The 21,034-nt window shown below is 40.0% G+C and overlaps 1 protein-coding gene across 2 annotated transcripts; it reads right to left on the reverse strand.

Annotated features, from left to right (window-relative positions):
• Positions 1-6,824: 6,824 nt before the first annotated feature.
• On the reverse strand, positions 6,825-13,572 carry ormdl3 (ORMDL sphingolipid biosynthesis regulator 3). Of its 2 annotated transcripts, none has more exons than XM_017702442.2 (4): positions 13,284-13,572; positions 12,510-12,755; positions 11,915-12,066; positions 6,825-10,744 (listed from the first exon to the last, which is right to left on the reverse strand). In XM_017702442.2, the coding sequence occupies exons 2-4, from the start codon at positions 12,681-12,683 to the stop codon at positions 10,609-10,611; spliced, it is 462 nt and encodes a 153-aa protein (XP_017557931.1). In that variant the 5' UTR covers positions 12,684-12,755; positions 13,284-13,572; the 3' UTR covers positions 6,825-10,608. The 2 variants fall into 2 exon arrangements, with proteins under 2 accessions (XP_017557931.1, XP_017557940.1); XM_017702451.2 differs by lacking the exon at positions 13,284-13,572 and adding an exon at positions 12,855-13,275.
• Positions 13,573-21,034: the final 7,462 nt, after the last annotated feature.

Here is a 21,034-nt window from a genome sequence, read left to right on the forward strand (position 1 = left end):
CATTAACAAGCCCTGGCATAAAGCTGCAGCCACTGTTTTCCATTACTAACCGAACTGACACACAAAAAAAATACCTTTAGGACTTTCAGAAAGCCTATTTATCTAGAATTTGGTCCCAGTTTTGGAAATCAAAATGTCATTGGTTGATTTTACTAAACATCCTAATTATGTTAGTGGTTCATCTACCTGTATCTACCTTAATACTATAGAGAAAAAAAATCCTTATTCAATCATTTTTCTTTGGACATTACAGGAGTTTAACCTTTTTGTTTCCAACAATGCAAGAGGTGTTTTGAAAGGCCATATAAGCTTAGAGATCAGTAAAAAATTATATGTGTCATTTCTTCTCAGAAAAAGAAACATGTTGTTTCTGATCTCTGCTCCTGAGTAACCAGCCATCACCTCCCAGCACCATGGATAGCAACCTGCTACTTCAGCATTTCTTTTACAGACAAACATAAAGCATGTGGATGATCCAGGACTGCTGGTCACTGACTCACCAGCTGCAGGGTAGCATTTAGCATGCTTGAAGTGCAAACAGAGCGAGAGATGTTCATAATTTGTGAATCTTTTAATGTATTTCATATAATTGGGACATCAATAGGAACTGACCAATATTATGATTTTGACAAGTGGCTAAAAAAAATGAAAAATATGATGTGACCACACAAAACCTGCAATATGATTTATTGTTATGGTGGCATCTTTGGTTGTCCTATAGCCTCCTATAGCTATTATTTTTGAATGAGCATCAGGTGAACCAATGATCTCATTTTCATACTGACTTCATAGCATCCAGATTCCTGACCCCAGACTCAACTTTCCCAACCCAATCCACACACTCTGTGGCACCCAAGCCTACATGCAATTTTCTTCTCCACACTTTACATACAGAACCCTTGCACAGGGTTATACAGCAGGTCCGTTAATGCATGATTGTGTTTAAGATGCACTGTAGCGCCTGATCCTGTGACCGTAATCGGCTGGGAAGAAGCAGGACAAAGTGGGTGAAATTAGGTGAGCAGTGGAGCGTGTGAACGGAGCAAAAACACACTGAATAATTCCGCTGCACATCCAGAGCATTCAGTCAGACAATGATGTGCCGGTTCCCATGGGATGCTATAAAACTCCTGCACTGCCCTCTATAATTCATCATCATGGTGGATTCATCCTGGGTGACTTTCAGAGCCACATACATCACTTTCTGCTCATGCTGCCCCCGAGATTAATTATTCAAATTCTCCATTCTGGTCAGACACAGACATGAAGGGCAGCAGAGCAGGGTTAACCCCAATAAAAAGTCAGTGCTTTCCAGCATTCTGTATTCCAGAGATGGATGAGGTCACCGTGCATGGGGCATCATGGCCTTTAGCGCTGTTTCACTAACCTCACCTTGAATTTCATATGGGACTTACTGTAGCAGTCACTTTTCATTACAGCCCATAAAACATGGACACCTTTTGTCTCCATTTAAAGGCACAATGATCCATAGATGTTGAAGGGCACAATGCAAATACCCATGAAACTACACTGCTGGTTGCATACATCTGCTGGATATTTCAGGCATTAACAAATCAATGCTCTGCCTACAAATGCATTATTTTATAACTGTTGCCAAGTTGGGCAGTCTTTGCAGAATATTGGCAAAACTCCATTCAACCCAAGAACCAAAAAAGTTCTTAAACTTAAAACACCTAAATTTTGAGTGAGTAATTTATTTTTTAACACATTTTTCCCCAATTCACACCTACCAACAAGGTCTCCCTTGCTACCAAGCAGACAGGGTGAAGGCTAATGACATGAGACACAGCACTGCAGGAGAACACTTAACTGCCATGTCCGCTGCATTTGCTAACAGACAACCTCACTGGCTGGCATGGCACTGAGTGGTAGAGGGAGGCCCATCCTACCCAACCAGAGATTCCTGGCCACAGGTGGATGTGGCATTGCTGAGGATTGAACTTGTAAACTCCTGGTTATTGGCTCAGCTGTCTAACACTTGCCCTAAGTTTTGAAGATTTTGATGTAACAACAGAGTGCAGCTCAGTAGCATTTTAAACTGGAAAATTAAACTGTAGCCATTCTATACAAAAAATTGTCAAATTTGGATAATATATTTTTGTAGCTAATTGTGCACTATAATTTCTCATTAGGTTGAACTGTACTTTTGCCACTGTTCTGGAATCTAGCAACAGTTGCTAAGCAAAACACATTCGTGGGTGGAGCACTCACAGGTCAGTTTAGTACATTATGATGATTTTCTAGGTTTCTTTTTTAGAAGTGGGTTTTATGCAGCCAACTAAGTGTCAAAAAGTCAGAGCAAACTTGCACCACCAAAAAAAAGTAAAAAATTCAAAGTGTATTACAAATTGCAAAAGCCATGTAGACATTTCGATCGACACTGACCTCATCTTGCTGATACATTTTTTGCAGTTGACACAACCTAGCTAATGACTTCTCTCACTCAAGCCTCTAGAGGGCAGCCTAATTGAGCATGGATTGGGCGGGGGCCAGTGACACCGACCCTGGAGGACATATTGGACTGTGTCCAAGAAGGAAAGGATAGAGAGGTCAGGCAGATGTTATTGCAGGGCCAGTGGCACCAGGAAAGCCCACAAAAACAACACTGAAGAGATTCTGGTCCTGTACACCAGTCCATTTATTCTACATTAACTGCAAATCAATCTAATTATATGAAGGACTCATGTAATCTCTTAAGGAGAGCCCTGGGGCTACCCTAGAGGGTAATTACCATCACAGGAGAGTGTAGCAACATGGAGAAAACATGTGTCAGAACAGAACCTGTCTGCACACACACACACACACACACACACACACACACACTCTCCTGTTTTAACAGACTCTCAGAATGACACATGTTCAAAGAAGCATGTGTGTGTGTGTGTGCATGTGTGTGTTGACCACAGTCATTTGGAGCAAAAGAAAGCATGCATTAGCAGCACCAAAAAGAGCTGAAATGCACATTAGCTATGACAAACTGATTCCTAACACCCCGATAAGTGTCTGTGCTTTTGCAAAATCTAATCCCTGACGCACAGAATGCTAATCGTGTAATGCATTTTTAAAGAAAGGTTATCTCTGTGGTTATCAAACGTCTGCTAATCGCTTTTTTTCAAAGCACATAAGCCACAATATCCTGTGGAGTATTTGAAACTCTCATCTAGGTTATAAAGTGACAAGAATAATGGACCCACTTAATACTCAAATGAATTGCATGCGAATATTCATGTGATTATATGATAGATCCCGTTTGATATCACATTATTAAATTCAAAGCTCGTGGTGTATGGCAGTGGCAATGCTTCTCATCAAGCCAATATTAAATTAATTCATCATTGTCCACAGCTTGGAAAGTAAAGTGATGTTATGACTTTACCACAATCACTGTTGGTGGGCTAATGCAATCTATGCAGCAACATTATTTTCTAGTAAAGGACGGTGAACCAAACTGCATACCAAGGCGAGTAAATGTTGAATTAAACACCTTATTCTGGTAAAAATGTGAATTTGTATATTATATATTATATACATACACACACACACACACACACACACACATTTATATATATATATATATATATATATATATATATGTGTGTGTGTGTGTGTGTGTGTGTGTGTGTGTGTGTGTGTGTGTGTGTGCGCGTGCGTATGTGTATATATATATATATATATATATATATATATATATATATATATATATATATACACACACATACATACACACACACAGACACATTTTCTTGAAACCTGTGTCTTTTAGAGATACGTAAGCATTTTTAAATTTTCATACAGGGTGTCCCAAAAAAACTGACATAATGTCATAGTCTAATAACATAGCCAATTCTCCCTCAAATGATCTCATTTTTTTAACAAAATGTATAAAAACGAACCAATTTAGATTTTTAATTTTTTTTTTCAGGTTGAAGAACGGTGTTCACTAGAAATGAAAAGAAATGAAAAACATTTTGTGTTTTAGAATATGCTTGAGCAAACTCAAACAAGAGTGTACAACATGCATATTCGAGAAAATTCAATAAAAATACACCAACTAGAAAGCAGATTTGGACATGGCACAAAAAAATTCAAGGAGGAAGACATGCTACAGCATGTTTGGCAGCAGCTGGACTACTGACTTGACGTGTGTCGTGTCACAAGCAGTGTGCATATTAAACATTTGTGAAGCTTTAATAAATCTGGTATTGTTCAACATGAAGCCTATTTAATTTTGTTTGTTTATGACATGTAGTTACTCAGATATTCACATCTCAAATTACATCTTTTTTTTTTTGGGACACCCTGTATATCACTGTTGTCTGAAGAAAACCTTGTATCTCCAAAATGATAACTTTACAGGAAAAGGAAATAAACTACCTTGAGTCAATGGAACCAAACTTTTTTCCAAGTCATTTAGGGCTGTTTCTTTTGGTTCATTCTTCATGAACTTCACTCACAATGTAAATTGCAACAGGCAATTTTCAAATTACATTAAAAAACTAAAAACGACAAAAATCAAGATACAAGGTTTTCTTTCAACAGCAGCATTACACAGTATATGCAATTAATGCATGATTATTGTTTATTTCTTGAATTTAACATACAAACAAAAAAACGAATAAAATAAAATGACCTTTGCAAAAGTTACAAAACATTTAATATTTTATGCTTATTTTCTTTACCAATATTTTACTCCCAGCAACCAAACACTAAAAATTTTAGAAAAACGCCAGATTTAATTTAGTTCCCTGTGAAGGATGTGTTCACTTATTTTCACTTAGAAAATCAAAAAGATATTTTTGGTAATTTTACCATAGTTATTCAAACTTTTGCATTCAACTGTATATGCTAAAGCAAATACATAATACATACAAAGAAAAAAACTAAAAATGTAACTTTGCATCCTCTAGATGCTTCTAGGTCCTACACAGTCAACAAGACCAAAATTAAACCTTGATGTTTCCATTACATCTTTGCTCCCCACACATCCAATCCAGCTCCAGAATCTCACTTCCAGACCCCTTCCGTCCTCCAGAGCAGCAGTTACCCTCTCTATCCTGCTGCTCCTGGAGGGATCCATCTCTCATGTATAATGCATCTCATCAGGGGTCAGGCTTTTTATATCCACAACCCCCTGTGACCTCCCCCTAAAGTACATCTGCTCCCCGGCCCATGAGCAGGACAGAAGATACTAAGAGTGAGTGTGGCGTTTAGCCCCCATGCGCGGACCCTCACACTGGGGGACTCATTGTGCAGATAGCCCTCATTTGTTGGGTTATTCAAATATGTGCAAATGTAATCCCTCTCGCTGTCACTTTTACTTTCCACGAGAACACAGAGAACTGTAGCATGTCACAGGGCATCTATATTTCACTTCCTGAACTTTGAAAGGAGGCCTTTTTTGGGACCTTATATAACCGTCTGCTTCTAAAATAAAACTGAGCTCTGCTAAAGCACACAGATCCTATGTCCGTATGAAGAAGAGCAATTTCAAACGCTAGTGTGCCATGGAAGACAAGGAGGAAAATTTGAAAACCCAGGAGGTTCACCTTCTTTTTCCAACACACACACACATACACACACACTTGTGTACTTGTCTCAGCTATGTACCCACACAGCTGACTGAGCTGATGGCTGCAGCTTGACAGAGAGAGAGAGAGACAGAAAGAGAGAGAGAGATAGTAAAAGAGAAAGAGAGTGAGAGGTACAGAGACACAGAGAAAGAGTGAGCTTTTCCAGGGATGTAAAGCAGAATTAAACTCAAGGAGGGTTTAAAGATAGAGTGGGAGCTAAAATAAAAGCTGTAAACCACCTTTTTGTTATTTTTCTTGTTAAAGACCCCAGAGATCACATAACAGATTAGGCAGTTTCCAAACCCACAGCAGTAAACTGAGCCAACATTTCTTTTGCAGTAGAAGTCAGACCAGAGCAACTTAAGGCTTGTTCAATCTGCTAAATGCAGCCGGGAAAAGAAAAAACAGGCCAATAGTCTTCACCTAGCGGCAGTGCCTATTTATAGGAGGCAAATGCCACTTTAGATTAGCGTCAACTTCTGGTGTTTGGTGCCCCCTGGTGCATGAGAGTAATACTGCAGTTGTACAGTTACTGATACACAATTGCAGGACAGCAAAACTCCTTTCACAAAAGGAGCAAAAAGTGAATATTTTAAAATCATCAAGATGAGTGACAGCCACTTTTTTACATGACATCTATTGCAGTGTGTTGTGTTACACTGCACTGGATAAAGCCCAGCTGGCTACAGTGCTTCTAGCCTAAACTAATGCGTTGCCACAACATACTAAGGCATGGGAATGAGATAGTAAAATTGTGGCCACAGGTTAGTAAGGCAAGGAAACAAAATAGATAAGTTGTCATAGTTAAGTTGTGGCCATGTGTTTGTTTGCATGCCTTATTTATGGACATGCAACAGAATTGCATTCTCACACCTTGGTAAAGTATGGCAGGACTCTGTGGTGCTTTCTATGCAATTGTGATTTACAGGAAAATTAATAATGGTCACCCTGCTCACCACTGAGCCAATTCTTTAAGGGCAGACTGGGGTTTGGATCGCTGAAACCTAGAAATTCATAGCCAGTGTGTGAGAATATACTGTACAGCATAAGCTTTTTACTGATACTCAAGGCCAGATGACCTCAGATAGCACTTCATAGCTTTGGCTGTACTGACACCTAGTGTCATTCTTTTGCATTCACTTCAACATGTCTGTTTCATAACAACCACATAGTCTCATTCAATTCATCGCCACACTACAATACAGTACGAATCAAAACTGTGGACTACACCGATCAACTGCCATTTGTTCTTTAATATTAACTTTTTTGCCCAATGATACTACACAAATAAGTACTAAAAAGACATTTTAGTTCTGGCTCACAAAACCTTCATGAGTAACAGATCAAATCAGGAAGATTCAAATATAGCTCAGAAATAACAAGGCAAGCCAATGTTTTCAAATTATTTTTTTTAACCACCTACAGTATAATGCAGACATTTAAAAGTTTCCAAGTGTTGTATAAACACTCTACAGGAAGTATTCCAGGGTTGGCTAGTTTTAAGCCAAGTCCAAAAAGAAATATACAAGAAACCTCAGGACCAAGTTGAACCCTTTTTCCCCCTAGAGAACTAAATTCCCCTTATAAGAATTAGCAAATATGGGGAAAACTGTGTGGTTTGGGTTTAAATCAAGTTGACCTCAATTGCACCCATACTGCTTACAAAAGAAATTGTTTTGGTAGAAGTTACTTGCCTTAGAGACTGTGCTCATGGTTAAACCTGTTTCATTTTCACAATGGTCTGGCAAGTTATTACCCTGTGAATGTGTACATATTCATGTATTAAGTGGTCCTCTATAGCCAATAGCCCTTTATGAAAAAGAAAAAAAAAAAACAGAAAAAAACAATGGCTTTAGCTATATTCAAAGGGTACTGTAGACTTTTAAGAGTGGTTACAATGGGATGTGTATGTAATACGCACTTGCCAATCAAGCATGTCATCTACTAACAAAGTGGGCTTCACTTTTGTATTTCAACTGATCTGCAAGAAGCTACTTGAATACAAAGTTCAAGCAAATCATCACAGATGAGTGACTTGAGGTTCCTTATCAATCTGCTACAAAGAAGAGGTGTAGCAGGAGGTCTTATGGACACCGACAGAAAGAGAGAGTGAGGGAGATGGAGAATGCGCTCTTGGGCTGTATGCGGTAATTGTGAAACCTGAAGCATCACTCTCTCTGTCCGTCTCACTCGTCCCTGCTCAGTGTTCAACTAGCCACAGGCTTCAGGTGACAGCCTAGAGAGCCAAGCCATTACATTCCAGCAGAAGACCACTGTGCTGTTAAACATGCACTGTGCAGGTGACTGAGGCCAAACTTATAACATGGCCTGTAACTGACATAACAAATTTGGTTTTTTATTTCTATAATTAAACACTATCCAGTTTTGTAAAAACACTGTAGCACTGAGATCCCCATAACTATTAGATAGAGCATTCAAAATGATGCTTACTCTACCATCCAATAGTAATCACTGACATCTTTGCTCAACCAGCTTATAGCCTTTGAACAAGTCCTGTTTTGTGCTTTTTGTTGACATGCTGTGTTCTGTACAGAATGAACTGTCCAGATGACCCACATTACCTAAACTATTTTAGAGTATTCTATATTTTGTCTTTATGGTCAATATGAGAAGGTTTAAAAAAAACAACAAAGAGAACTGCTTAAAGCTTTTTTCCCGATCCAATGTCAATGTAACCAAGACTATTCTTCATTTCCCTGTACAAGTTTAAAAGGTTTTCAAAAAGAATATAAAAATCTTTTCTATTTAAAAAGATTATGTACAGGTTATAACTTGGTAATAGTGTCATTAAAAATAAATGGTTCTACCATCATCTTTCATAAACTGTGCTTCAACCTCTATAATTCTCATAAAATAATTCAAGTAGTCATGTCATACTCTGCTTGGCCTGACATTTTCATCATGTGTTTCAGGACAACAAGATAAATGTAATAACTAACACTGAGTAACATTTAATGAAAACTGCACTGAAGTGGCCTGCAACTGCATTTGAAGGGACCTGATATATATTTTAGCAGAAAAAAAGGACTTTTAAGTGCTTTTGGAATAAAGCCCTTTGAAAGTTTAACATGGCCTATCCAGCATATTTAACACAAGACACTAAGACTCTAAGACCCACAACCTGCAATTGGACACACCCTGTCTCAAACATGCAGCACCAAACAATCAATTAAACATGTCCGCAATAGAATATCCATTACATACATTAGGACTGACTGATGCTTCCATGGAGTTGTAGTTTTATAAACAAAGGTACTAGTCTCTATTTCAGCTATGATTCCTTCCAAGTTCCACAATGACATCAGGAAACAGTGATCCCTCTCTGTGCCACAGTGGAACACAATCCGATTAGGCAGAGGAAACTCAAGGCAGGAAAACATTAGTGCAGCAGCACTCCATTCTAATGTATGTCCACTGGGTTTGGCTCCCACCTCTGCAGTTATGTGATTGACTACAACAGTCTTGAAAATGTGTGTGTAAAACAGCCCTTAAGGGAGGCTAGTTACACCGCTGCAAGCAAAAACTAAGCAAGTGCCTTGAAAATGAAGCTTTAAAGAACCCAGTCTTTTGTTGCTACATAAATCTGCTTTTAAAAATATAGAAAAAAGAAAAGCTGTTGATTGTATCTAAAAAGTGAATAATACAATAATGAGTGCTCAGTTGATTTAACATTCTAATTTGTCTGTCAGTTTCACAGGACATAGGTTAGACATCACCATGACTGTTAACATTGTCATACATATTTCTGTATGCATATTCTCATCAACGTCTAATTCACAGTCCAGGGGCCTCTACAGTTTAACCCACACCATGTATTATGTTTCCGCTTGGCAAACACTTGCATCAATGTGAAAATACTTAAACGGTCTCTTAATAATCAAATATAATAATACCTGGGTTCTCCAAAATGACATGTGTGCAGACAATTTACACTATGAAGATCTCAAAATTAATGTTGTTGTAAAAAAAAGTGTGACTTTTAAGAGAGTCATATACACTAAATATTCCATCATTTCAAATGTGCTTCCTTACAGTTGATGTAGTCCAAAGCAAAATTGGCCAAATATGGTAACTTACTCATGCGTCAGGAATATATAGCTCAGTGTAAACCCATACTTCTGCCAAAACACTAATTTTGTGGCCTCTCCTGCTTTTAAAAGAAGTAATCGCATCCTCATCCAAAAGTAATCAGTCACATGACCACTTATTGACCATTAACCCAGTCTGTCCAGCTACTGAGTGCCCAAGACTGCAACACTTGCTTTTTTCCTCCTTTGGCTTAACGTCAAACCATTCATAAAAAATGAAAGGCTGGCTAGTGTCACTGCTTTCCTTTTCTGTCACAATTTTAACAGGACAAAGCAAGGTTGCCTAAATATGGGAAAAGAGACTGTTTTCCCCTCTAACCGAAGATACAGTAAGTGCCTGAATCTAAAAATAGCCGCCAGCCTCCACTCCTGTTCAGAAATACTATGTTTCTCTTGTTATCTCACTGCTAACACAAAAGATGTACCCTGCCAGGCCAGAGACACAACATAGTTAAGAAAACTATCTAATTAAAAAACTCCTTTTTATCTAATTGTGTAGTGAATGGCAGAGTCGTTGTCATTCACCAACGTCAACATCCAAGCAGTCTTCCTAGCAACTGAGTGATAGGGCAGCCATTGTAAGACTTCAATGACTAAGAATACTGGAAAGTAGAACTGCATTCACTAAATCATTGCACTTTAACACAAGCTAATGCCTGACAACTCCAAATCTGCTATTAAAAACCGGTGAACATCAAAATATAGTAAATATCTCATTCATTCCATCGTAAGAAACCACTGGAGCCTGCAGACTGAGAGAAGAGAGAGCACTTCTGTCTCTCCTCCCTTTCATTTCTCAACACTGGGTCCCCTGGTGCATAGTTCATCAATAACGTCTGGGCAAAAGACCAAAACAAGGGTTGCCATTGAGTAAGCAGGGCCCAGAGCAGCGAGGAGAGAGCAGTCCTTCAGTACTTGTTAATCCCAAAGAGACGGACACCGTGCAGCTGTGGTAGTTTGGGAATGAGCACAGTGAGCAGAGAGACTGTGTTGATGACGAAGTGGACACGATCGTACTTGGTGTAGAAGCTGGTGAGAATGTACCTAAAAGGAAGAGGGCCAAGGACAAGGGGTAGCAGACATAAGGGAGAGAGAAAGAAACATGAGTCATACAAACCCAGCAGACAACTTCTCAAACTATAAAACACAACACTGCACTGTATGTTATTGAGCAGAATGTGCTGATTTACTATTACAATAACCAAGAATAAGTCTCAAGGTAAGGTATTAAAAATGTCAACAGTCAATTGCATGAACTACCTCCATGAAATCACATAAGCACACAGCAGGGAGATATTTTGAAAAGCAAAATATCTCAGTAGAACTGTACAATGTATTACTTATTAAAGATTTATTACATCCTGTTATCCAGTAACCACATAGAATACAACATAAATTGGTTGAACTGCTTTTAGGTTATAGAAGTGTGTAATAAAATATTGTGAAAAAAATATTTTTAGAACTTTTTAGTTTATTTACAGTTTGGAACTGTAAGCAGTCCTGGCAATTTAAGGGGTTAAACACATTGTAAAGAATAGATTAAGAGACCCTTATTAGTCCCACAATAGAGAAATTTCACCTCCGCACTTAACTCATCTGTGAAGTGAAGCAGCACATACACAGTAGTAAGCACACACAGTAGGGGGCAGTGAGCACACTTCCCCGGAGCGGTGCAGTGCCCAGGGAGCAGTTGAGGGTTAGGTGCCTTGCTCAAGGACACTTCAGTCACGTGGTGTCGGCTATGGGGATCAAAACAGCGACCTTCCGGTTACAGGGCCGGTTCCCTAACCTCCAGCCCATGACTGCCCCCATAGATAGAAATGTAGAAAAGCTCCTTTCTGACACAATTGACTTTTGGCTTAAATTAAAAACTTAACTGAGAAATCCTGCTTGCAAAACACATCCCAGGACATTATTTTTTTACTATCTTAATCAATGTTCAGGTAGTCTTGTTTAATTTTAAGTGAACAGCAATATATGAAGGTAAAGTCAGCACTCTATGCAGTAAAGAGGAAAGAGAGGCAGAGCTAAGCATGTTGACTTGACTTCTTGCATGTTTCTAAATCAGGCTGCTCTCAGCAGCACACACCACAGGAAGTTAGCACTGAAGCCCTAAGCAGGAGGGCGGCCATAACAAAACCAGACAGACACAGAGCAGAAAAAGTGTCTGTATGTTTTTAGAACTAAAGATGGAGATGAGAAAGAGATACTCACAGTATGATTGGGGTAATAGTGAGAAACTTGCGGGAGGCGGTGAACTGGACCCCGTAGTCCATCTGCTCCCAGTGTGTGAGAAGCCGAGCCTTGCCCTGGTCCGGAGTCTCAAATGGAGTCCCTTTTACAGTGTGCAGGAGTAGATACATGCACTGCAAGATGTAAATAAGCATACATTTTCCCAAGAGAGTAACGGCTTATTACCATCTTTGATACACATTAGAAATACGCAATCTGTAGACATAGCCAAACCATCAAAGCAGTGAGGAGCACTGATCCGCTTTGGGCAGAGGAAGACTAGAAAGCTGATACAGAACAATATTCTTAACTTTGCCAGTGGCTGAAATACAAGAACCTTGAGTCAGCAGCTAAACATGCCAAAATTCAGCAAAAAATGTTCAGAGTTACAAAATTTATCCAGGTGTGAATCTGTGTCAAAGCACCTCTATTGTGTTCACTGTAACTACAAGCTAAGCGGAATTTCACAAAACTGGGCACCTGGTCTCTAGTGCACAACAGTACATAACTTCAGTGTTTCAAGATGTATAACAGTGCGTAATTAAAAAAAGTTAAAAATAAAAAGTGTGTGCCTCACCATGTTGTGGATGAGGTTGGTGAGGGTCCAGACCATAGGCACGCTGACGAAGGGAATGCTTAGCAAAATGATGTGAAGAAGACCAATGCCCAGCAGGTAGGACAGCCACATACCCCGGCTGCTCATTACCCGTGTGTTGGGATTCACCTCGCTGTGAGCTGTGCCCACGTTCATCCTGGCACAAAGTTGTGCGTTACTGTGAGGGAAAGGAGCTGCAAGGGGTCTGTGTGGTTTCCTTCATTAGACCTGGAGTAACAGTAATATGTTCAGATCACACAGAAAAATCTGAATAAACACCTAATGAATGGATTATTATTTCAACATTGTTACTGAATTAGTACTTACAGTGCTCAATGTACATCTAGTGTTGAATTATCTTTTAAACTGTTGCATGAACATTAACAGTGTTACATTAACACCTACAGTGCTGAAGTAATAACTACTGTGGAGAACAAACTGACTTTTGAATTCACAGCTACAGTGTTAATCTGCACACAAATGAACACTGATAGTGTTAATTTAATACCGAGATCTTAGTAAGTAAATAACATGCGCGCCTTGCTGCCTTTATCACAATGCAATGAAACGAAAACGTAGAAAGAGGGCTGAAAGCCAGTGACGCAGTAATAAACAAACAGTATGCAAATCGAGAAATATTACGGAGTAATATCAGACTATTACGCAAGCCAATAGTGCACGTTCGGCAAATTCATTGTTGAGAATCTAGCAGAAACAAGACAAGCATGGACACAGAATAACTCTTACACTACTTACGAACAAGACTGAAAATGATAAAGAGCCAGCGACTGGGTCAAACTCCTTATGCACTTATCGCATCAGTTTCTCCGCTATAACGTTTTGATAAAGTTTGTCGCATTATCAGTCAGTGAAGATGAGCAGACAGCGGCGCGTCTTCATCCTCCACACGTCCTAGGTTTCCTTAGCCAGTGGCCCCTAATAGTGAACTCATGCCTGCTTCTATCTTTTAATAAACAGTAAATTTGCGACCAGCAGCTGCTGACCAACACAGCGCGACCTCCCAGCTGCACGTCATCACTTTCTGGGCTTCATGCTTACGAAAATGGGCGTTTCTTCTTCCATGCACACTAATCCGCAATTGGGTTTGTTAGATCACGTGGAAATTGTGAGCCAATCACCGCCGACTGCGTTGCTCATTAGCTGAAAAGGTCCTACACCTCTTTTAATGTCACAAAGCGGACCTATCAGAGCAGTAAGCCCAACTGGAGACTTATGGGAACTGTAGTCATGTTGTTTGTTTTTTCACCAGAATGACTTAGACTTCTCTAGAAAGTTATGCAAACCCCTTTAACGGACCATCTTGTGTATCTAATGAGATTTGACGCTAATAGTATACCAGCTTTAGTGCATTTATTTGAACAAAACTGGTAATATAAACAACTAATGTTGCTGAGCTTGTAAAAAAAATTGAATTGAATTTCCAGAAAGGACAGAATCACATGTTTAAATAATGAGCTTTCACGCAACTAGTCCACATTAAATGAGACTATTTGCATCAGATGAGGTTTTAGAGTGTTTATTTTAACAAAGCTGGACATAGTGGAACCAGCACAGATACTGAAGTCCTGATATCAGGCAGAAGGTCGAGTTTCTTGTTACAGATTCTAACCTCTAGTTTAGAAATCATTAATCCTCTTTTACACTGGTTATGCAGCATGCAATTAAGGGGGACTTTACCAATTTCTCAAAATGTTTGCATACTTCAATAGCTCAGACATAAACAAAGTCATTTAGAATGGCGCTTCATTGAGAAATGTATTGACTTAGATTTCATTAGATTTCATTATAGTGGTGGCCACAAAGGTCTACAATACAAACATAGCCACTAGATTTGCTATCCAAAATGACCAGCGAACCTTCAGGAGACTGGTTTTAATATGCAACGTTTATAAAGGTAAAATAATATTAATTCTGAATGTTTTTGTTGGGTTCTACTTTGTTTTACGACACCCTGCATGTACCTCTCTGCCAGTTTAGGCCAAAACCTCAAAACATCAATATCTCAAAACTAATATAAAAATAATGTCTCAGGCCTTAGGCAGCATATTTATAATGATGTCATGTAATAACTTTCTGTGAGGGAGGCATTAAACACTTCAGATGTCTGACTTGGTAAGTTTCTCTTGAATAACTCTGAATTACTTTCTTTATCTTTAATTATACAGAAATGTGGAAATTTTGGAAAATAACTTAAATTGCCCTTTAAAAGCAGTTATAAAAATGGTTTGGCCTGCACATAGCAGAAGTTACAGTCTAAAACCAAAATATTTGCTGTTGTTATTTTAAATGATGAGCAGGCTATGAAATCCAGTTTGTGAACATTTAAACACTTAGAACTAAAATGAATCAAACATTGTGACTATTACCAGACCTAAGACATATCACTAGTTATCATCTGTGTTCTACTAGCCCAGTCATCATGCCCACTGGGAACAGAAATATGAGTCACAGTTCAGCATTGTTTTCACTGCTTTTACTGATAATTAACTCTACTAAGGGTACATGACTTCAAAGCCTTGTGGTCTCTCCTCTTTCATTCCATAGCCCTCTTGGCTAACATTTTAAAACCTGTTTAATTATGTCTAAGAGCACAGAACACCATTGTGACTGAGATTCTCCACAGTTGCAGCCCTCAGGCCCAGGGATGTGTTTCCAGATGAAATCTGATGTCTTTGCCTTTATCAAACACCTTTGGGGAGAACATTGCTCTAATAGTTGTGTTGTAGCAATATTGTCTTTCTTTTGCCCAAGGACTCAAACCTGGTAACATAAATTTTGCAATGGAGGCATTGCACACGCCTGGCAGCAGTTTGGCCATTTTTTGTTTTTCGAGACTCAGTACAACACGGTTGCAAACGTTTGTCTGGAACAAGTACCACTGCAACTGCCACATACAAATCTGCATGTGTTTGCAAAGAGAATAGCAACTAATCTGCATTAGTCTTAAGAATGATTACTAATCTTTTATCGTTGCTGAGTGTTTTCAATGCATCTTACGCAAATACTCCTTCAGCTATCTGTATTTGGTATTAATACTTTTGAAATGATGCAGCACAGCAAAAACTAGTGATGTCTAGTAGGGCCTAGTTACATTTCTTCCATAGACATGGAAACACTGAACACATTTAACATATTAGGTGGGTTTAGGCTTGTATTTTTATGCAAAAGAGAGAGAGAGAGAGCACTTAATTAACTTCTTTCTGTATTAGCAGCCTATTCCAGGACCTTTGAATATTCTGAGGCCTTATTCTCAGTTTACTTCAGGGTACATGAACAGGGTTAGTTCATGATACAGATTTCAATAGCATTTGTTATTTAAGAACTGTCAAAAATTCTGTCACAGAATGTCCGAATCAGACAAAGATAAGACTGAAAAATCATAGAAGTACAGTTGTGATTGTCCTGATCACAATGAAATATTGATACACTGGCAAATCTGAATAGGAAAGAAACATTCACGTTCATTACAGTGTTAATGTAAAACATGTCTTTCCAATCTTTAGTCCTTTGAAGTCAGCAGCTAACAGTAGCCTGATGTTCTATAATGCACAAAGTAACCAACAGATGTCACCATCATCACGTCAGTGTCTCTTTCTGCCAACTCTTCTCAACTGGAATACACACATCTACTGTGTCTTTGCCTGCAAGAGACAAAAATGACTTATGCATGTATCTATGTCTAGCCTTTCAGAAATTAAAAATTCACATTAAGGCAAATTCAGCAGTGAGTTATTTGACTTAAATGCTAACACATCTACCCAATCTGCAAGGAAAGATTAACTAAAAAAGCAGATCATGCTGTTAAAATAAGTGTAATGTCTATCATTTAAAACAGGCAACAGTATCTTCAACACATGCAATTTAATATTTATCTCTTAGTTATTAAATCATAACACTCTTTATATGGTAAATATTATTAAATATTCAGTAACGACTGGATCCAGTCTGCTTTGTTTCTTAATGTAGTAACGATAATGTGAAACTGAAGTGTTGACCTGCATACAGGCTATCAAGGATTTAAGGTTGCTGATCACATTTGTTCTGTACATCCTCTAAGGTCACACCAAGGTGTGTGTAGCTGGGTGGAGAGGAGAGAAGAAGAGAGGAAGAGGAGAGTGAGGGGAGGACTGTGTGACCCAGGCCAGTCTGACGATCACCCCGCTGGAAAAGGCTGAAGCCCCCGAGACGCCATTGTTGCCCCACAGAGGAAGCTGAGGATTAGAACACCAAAGAATTTCAATAAAAGAAGTGTCTGTTAGAAGGCTGAGGGTGCTGGGGAGGGCCCGTGAGGCCTGGGGCATTGTCCTGGAGGTTGGTTGAGAGTGAGAGGAGGGGAGTAGGAGGGCATTGTGTTTGGTGGGGGGGGGCTGATTTCTAAAGGTGGTTATTAGGAGAGAGATGGCGAGGGGGTGGCTGTTGACTCTTCATCTTGTGTGAACAAAGTCTCTGGCACGAACCCCCCCCCCCCAACACACACACACACACACACACATATACACACACACACACTTCTCTTTCTCTCTGTCTCTCTCTTGCTGGGCTTCTGCTTTACGAGAGTCATGAATACTGGGGGCCGGCCCATAGAGAGAGCCCCACCAAGCCCAGACCTGCTCGAAAGCTTATTGTCCAGCTTAAGTGAGGTTTAATTAAGCAGGCTGTGTGTCCTGAGAGGAGAGAGCAGTGGCTTGAAGAGCCCAGTGCCTGTGGAGATGCTGTACTCACCCAATGGTTGATGCTGAGCATTCAGCTATTGAAGGAGAAAGTGTTTGCTGCTCTAATGAAAAAGGTTTGTTTGGGGGATGGAAGGGGAAGAGGAGGAGGGGGGTGTCTAGGCTTTGTCCCCAGCTTACAAAGTAGGGACAAAAGCAGTGATATTATACAAATGCTCCTATTTCCAGGACATGGTGCTGAGACCGGGACCTGCAGATGGCTCAAGAAGCTTTAAGGAGCCTTATGAAAGGGAATGTTAACACATTCAGCCACACAGGACTTCCACCACAAACTAATAATAATAATAATAATAATAATAATTACAGATATACTACATAGCATTAGAATCTTTAATAGCTGATTGTACGTGCTACATGATTATGCTAGTGTTTTACTGGTTGCATTTCAATGTCTATGCACTTACATACAAAATGATATGAAGACATACATAACCATGTTCACTATAACGTATTGAATTTTACCAGGGTAATGGCACAGAGGAGAAGCTACTGAGTCAAAAAAGAAGTAGGGGATTATGGGTATCAGAGTATTAACCAGACTTCTTTTACAACTAGCAGGAACAAGCTAATTCGTGAGATCCTCTTTATCCCAAACGTGGAAATAACAAATAATGAAATTCTTAGGAGAAAGGGGTCAGAGGAAGAGGAGGGCAGAGGGACGGATACAAAAGGAGGAGAGATTGAGAGAATGAAAGAGAGAAAAGCCATGTGTGAGCAGAGGGCGGGCCAGGCGGGCTAAGAAACTTTCTCGCTGTAGTGCTATGTGTGGATGCTCTGCTAATCCAGGTTTTATTGGTTGCCTATGTCCGGCCACACTGTCCGGATTGAGAATGTGTATGTGTGTGTGAGGGGCTTTGGGGAGAGCTCTACACATGTTGTGCTTTGTGACTGTGCTGACCTAGCCACTAAGAGAGACAGAGAGGCTTGAGAAAGAACTGGACCTGGTTACGGCCTTCCTTGGGTCGCCCTAGAAACCTGCACTGCAGGGGTCCTCTATGTATATTGTGACCTCGTATGTGCATGCAGATAGCAAGACACACATACACCTACTCACAGATACCATAAATGTTGGAATAATTCTTATGAATACTTGCCGTACGTATACCTTTCTCATTTTATATATAAACACTTTTTAATATCTTTTTTCCTGCCTAGTCTGCTCAAAATGTCCACAAATCTAGCAAGAATTATTGATGTCTGCTTTGACGTAACAACTCATCTTCGATTTTCCTCAGCTTCACAAACAGTGGTGATGAATGTCAGACCATAACAGAGGAAAAAAGGCATCCAAACTCATGGCTTTCCAATATTGTGGGGGCTGGATAAGGGTGCTGTTTGTGATGTATTACCCATCTACTAACAAAAAGCAGGAGTGTCCACAAACACAGTTAAATGAGGGAGGATGAGGGACTCCTGACCTCAGGGTCAAAGTTCCAGCCCCAGTCTCTTTATTCCAATTGACAGGCCTGAGGGATCAGCCACTGCTTCTCATTTCCATGCTGTAGTGACCACTCCCACTAAACGCAACTGATATGAGAATCGATTGTGTCTCCAAAGGTATATTTTGCCATAGAAATGGGTGGATAAAGAGAACAGCCCCACCAGTACTTACGTTATCTACATCCATCTTGATAGGTCTCGTTCTGCATTCACATTGTGTGGCGGTGCATGCTGGGACATGAATCCACCAGTTTCTAATCATGAGTTCATTTACAGACAGTTTATCATGTTGCGGCCTTGACCTGGGAAACGTGGTTTCAATGTTGTTGAGAGGCCAACCGCAGGCTGTCCCCGCCTCTACTTGTAAATAACACTCCTGTCACGCTCTCCCAGCCATTCCTGGCGCAAAGGGCCCTGGCTGTCACTTCTCAAGAATGCTGCAAGTCTGATTGAACCGCTGATCTCGGCACATTCATCACACAGCACTATGGCGCGGGACAACGCAGCTGATGGAAAGCAGACCTGTGCTTTTTCTGTACTAGGAACATCTCTCATTCTCTCACAAACATAGACTTATACAGCCTCAACCTGTGCTCCCACTAACAGGTTCTCATCTGCATGGCAGCATTATGATGGTACACAGACATTCCAATCACTTCTTTCATCATGCGGGATGGATGTGTAGTTATGGTGGCCCTTTGGCCCTGTAGGCTTGTTCCTCAATTTTTAATTATAATGTAGTCAAAGGATTTTCCTCTCAAAAATTTACAACTAGCCACCGAAAAAACTGTCCTTGGACCATCATAAAGGATAACTTTTATGCTCATTCTAAACCTTTGCTCTCAAAGGATAAGCTTAAAAAATGTCCTCAGAAGTGCATAAAAGGTCCGTGTCCACCAAGAGGCATAGCTGATCTCCGAATGGATGGCCCCCCATGGCAGAAGCTCAGCCACAGGCAGCTATAGGCCCTTTTGATGTGAAGAATAAAGGGTATGGGGAGAAGAATGTGGGGCAGTGGGAAAATGACCTCTAGACTGTGGTCAGAGATTTCACTCTCTCCTGCCCCTGCGCTGACTGCACACAGTGCTTCTCCCTGCTGGGAGGCCGAGCCTCAAATCCTCCCGGCTCCCTGCTGACCAATCCTCAAAACAGAGAAGAACAGAGATTTGAAGAGAGCAGAGGGAATCTCTCATCTCTAAAATATAGCCATATCACCTCCAGGGCTGCAAGTGGACCTCTCTGCTCTATTGAAGAGATGTTTATTATATTTTTATCAAGTTAATAATAAAACTAAACTTTACTGATGAGCTGCTAATAAAACTCATGTAATTGTCATGCCTCACCAAACATTACTCTTTTAAGCCCTAAACTCACCACTCTTATAACTATATAACTTACATATTAGTTTCATAGAAGTTACCACATAATTTACAGTTGTTACTTAATAATACACTGTCATATTAATAACTGAATAATATGCCTAGGGTTCAAGGGGGTAAATGGAGCCCTGACCCATTTACACAACGAAACCTGTGTTTTAAACATGCTATATTTCCAGGTGTGTTTAACAAACCTGTTCACAGCAAGCAGAAATCGGATTTTTCTTTCACCTTTCCTAACGCGGGCAAGCCCAAGGAAAAAACTTGTTTCAAACACAATGCGATGTCATCTTTTAGTGCTGTGTCTCTGGCCCAGTGCCGTCTGCACCTCTGCCCATCCGAATGACAATAGCGTTCATGTAAAATGTGCTGCCTTTAGGCTTCAGGGGCATATATCACTGCAGGCCTGGCCCTGCCACCACCTTTTATTGCTTTATTGTGTTCCCTTTGTGTCCTGTCCTCATACAGGGAGGGGGGCACCATCCAAATTTTCCAGCATTTCTCAGGGTGTGTGAGGGTGTCTGTGTATGTATGCTCTAAGCAGCCGTTTACTGTCTTACCAATAGACTGCTCCAAAAGGCTGAAGTCAACACAGCAAATTGTAAATATTGTCTCCTTTACCTGCATATATATCTCAATGAGACATATCTACCTTTGTCAAACTCTGCTGTCTTTTCATTCTTACACCTTCTCTCTCTCTCTCTCTCTCTCTCTCTCTCTCTCTTTCTTTATTTTCTACATTACCAGGGGTGGTGTGTGATTGACAGATGGGCAGGAATAATAATTTTTTTTTTGCGTAACCTAAGGCCATGCTCTGTGATTGGCTTGCCAGTTGACATCTCCAAACCTCGCTCATCTTCTCTCTCTCTCTCTCTCTCTCTCTCTCTCTCTCTCTAATATTGGCCCTTTGGATGAGACATCCTGAGGGGAAAAAAGT

Source organism: Pygocentrus nattereri, chromosome 13, assembly GCF_015220715.1.
Source record: "Pygocentrus nattereri isolate fPygNat1 chromosome 13, fPygNat1.pri, whole genome shotgun sequence".
Taxonomy (NCBI): Eukaryota; Metazoa; Chordata; class Actinopteri; order Characiformes; family Serrasalmidae; genus Pygocentrus; species Pygocentrus nattereri.

Coding starts and splice junctions, on each gene's coding strand:
- ormdl3 (XM_017702442.2), bottom strand. CDS start 12,683: ATGAACGTGGGCACAGCTCACAGCGAGGTGAATCCCAACACACGGGTA. Junction 12,067..12,509: donor CCAACCTCATCCACAACATG/GTGAGGCACACA, acceptor TACATCTTGCAG/TGCATGTATCTACTCCTGCA. Junction 10,745..11,914: donor ACTATTACCCCAATCATACT/GTGAGTATCTCT, acceptor TCTTCCTTTTAG/GTACATTCTCACCAGCTTCT.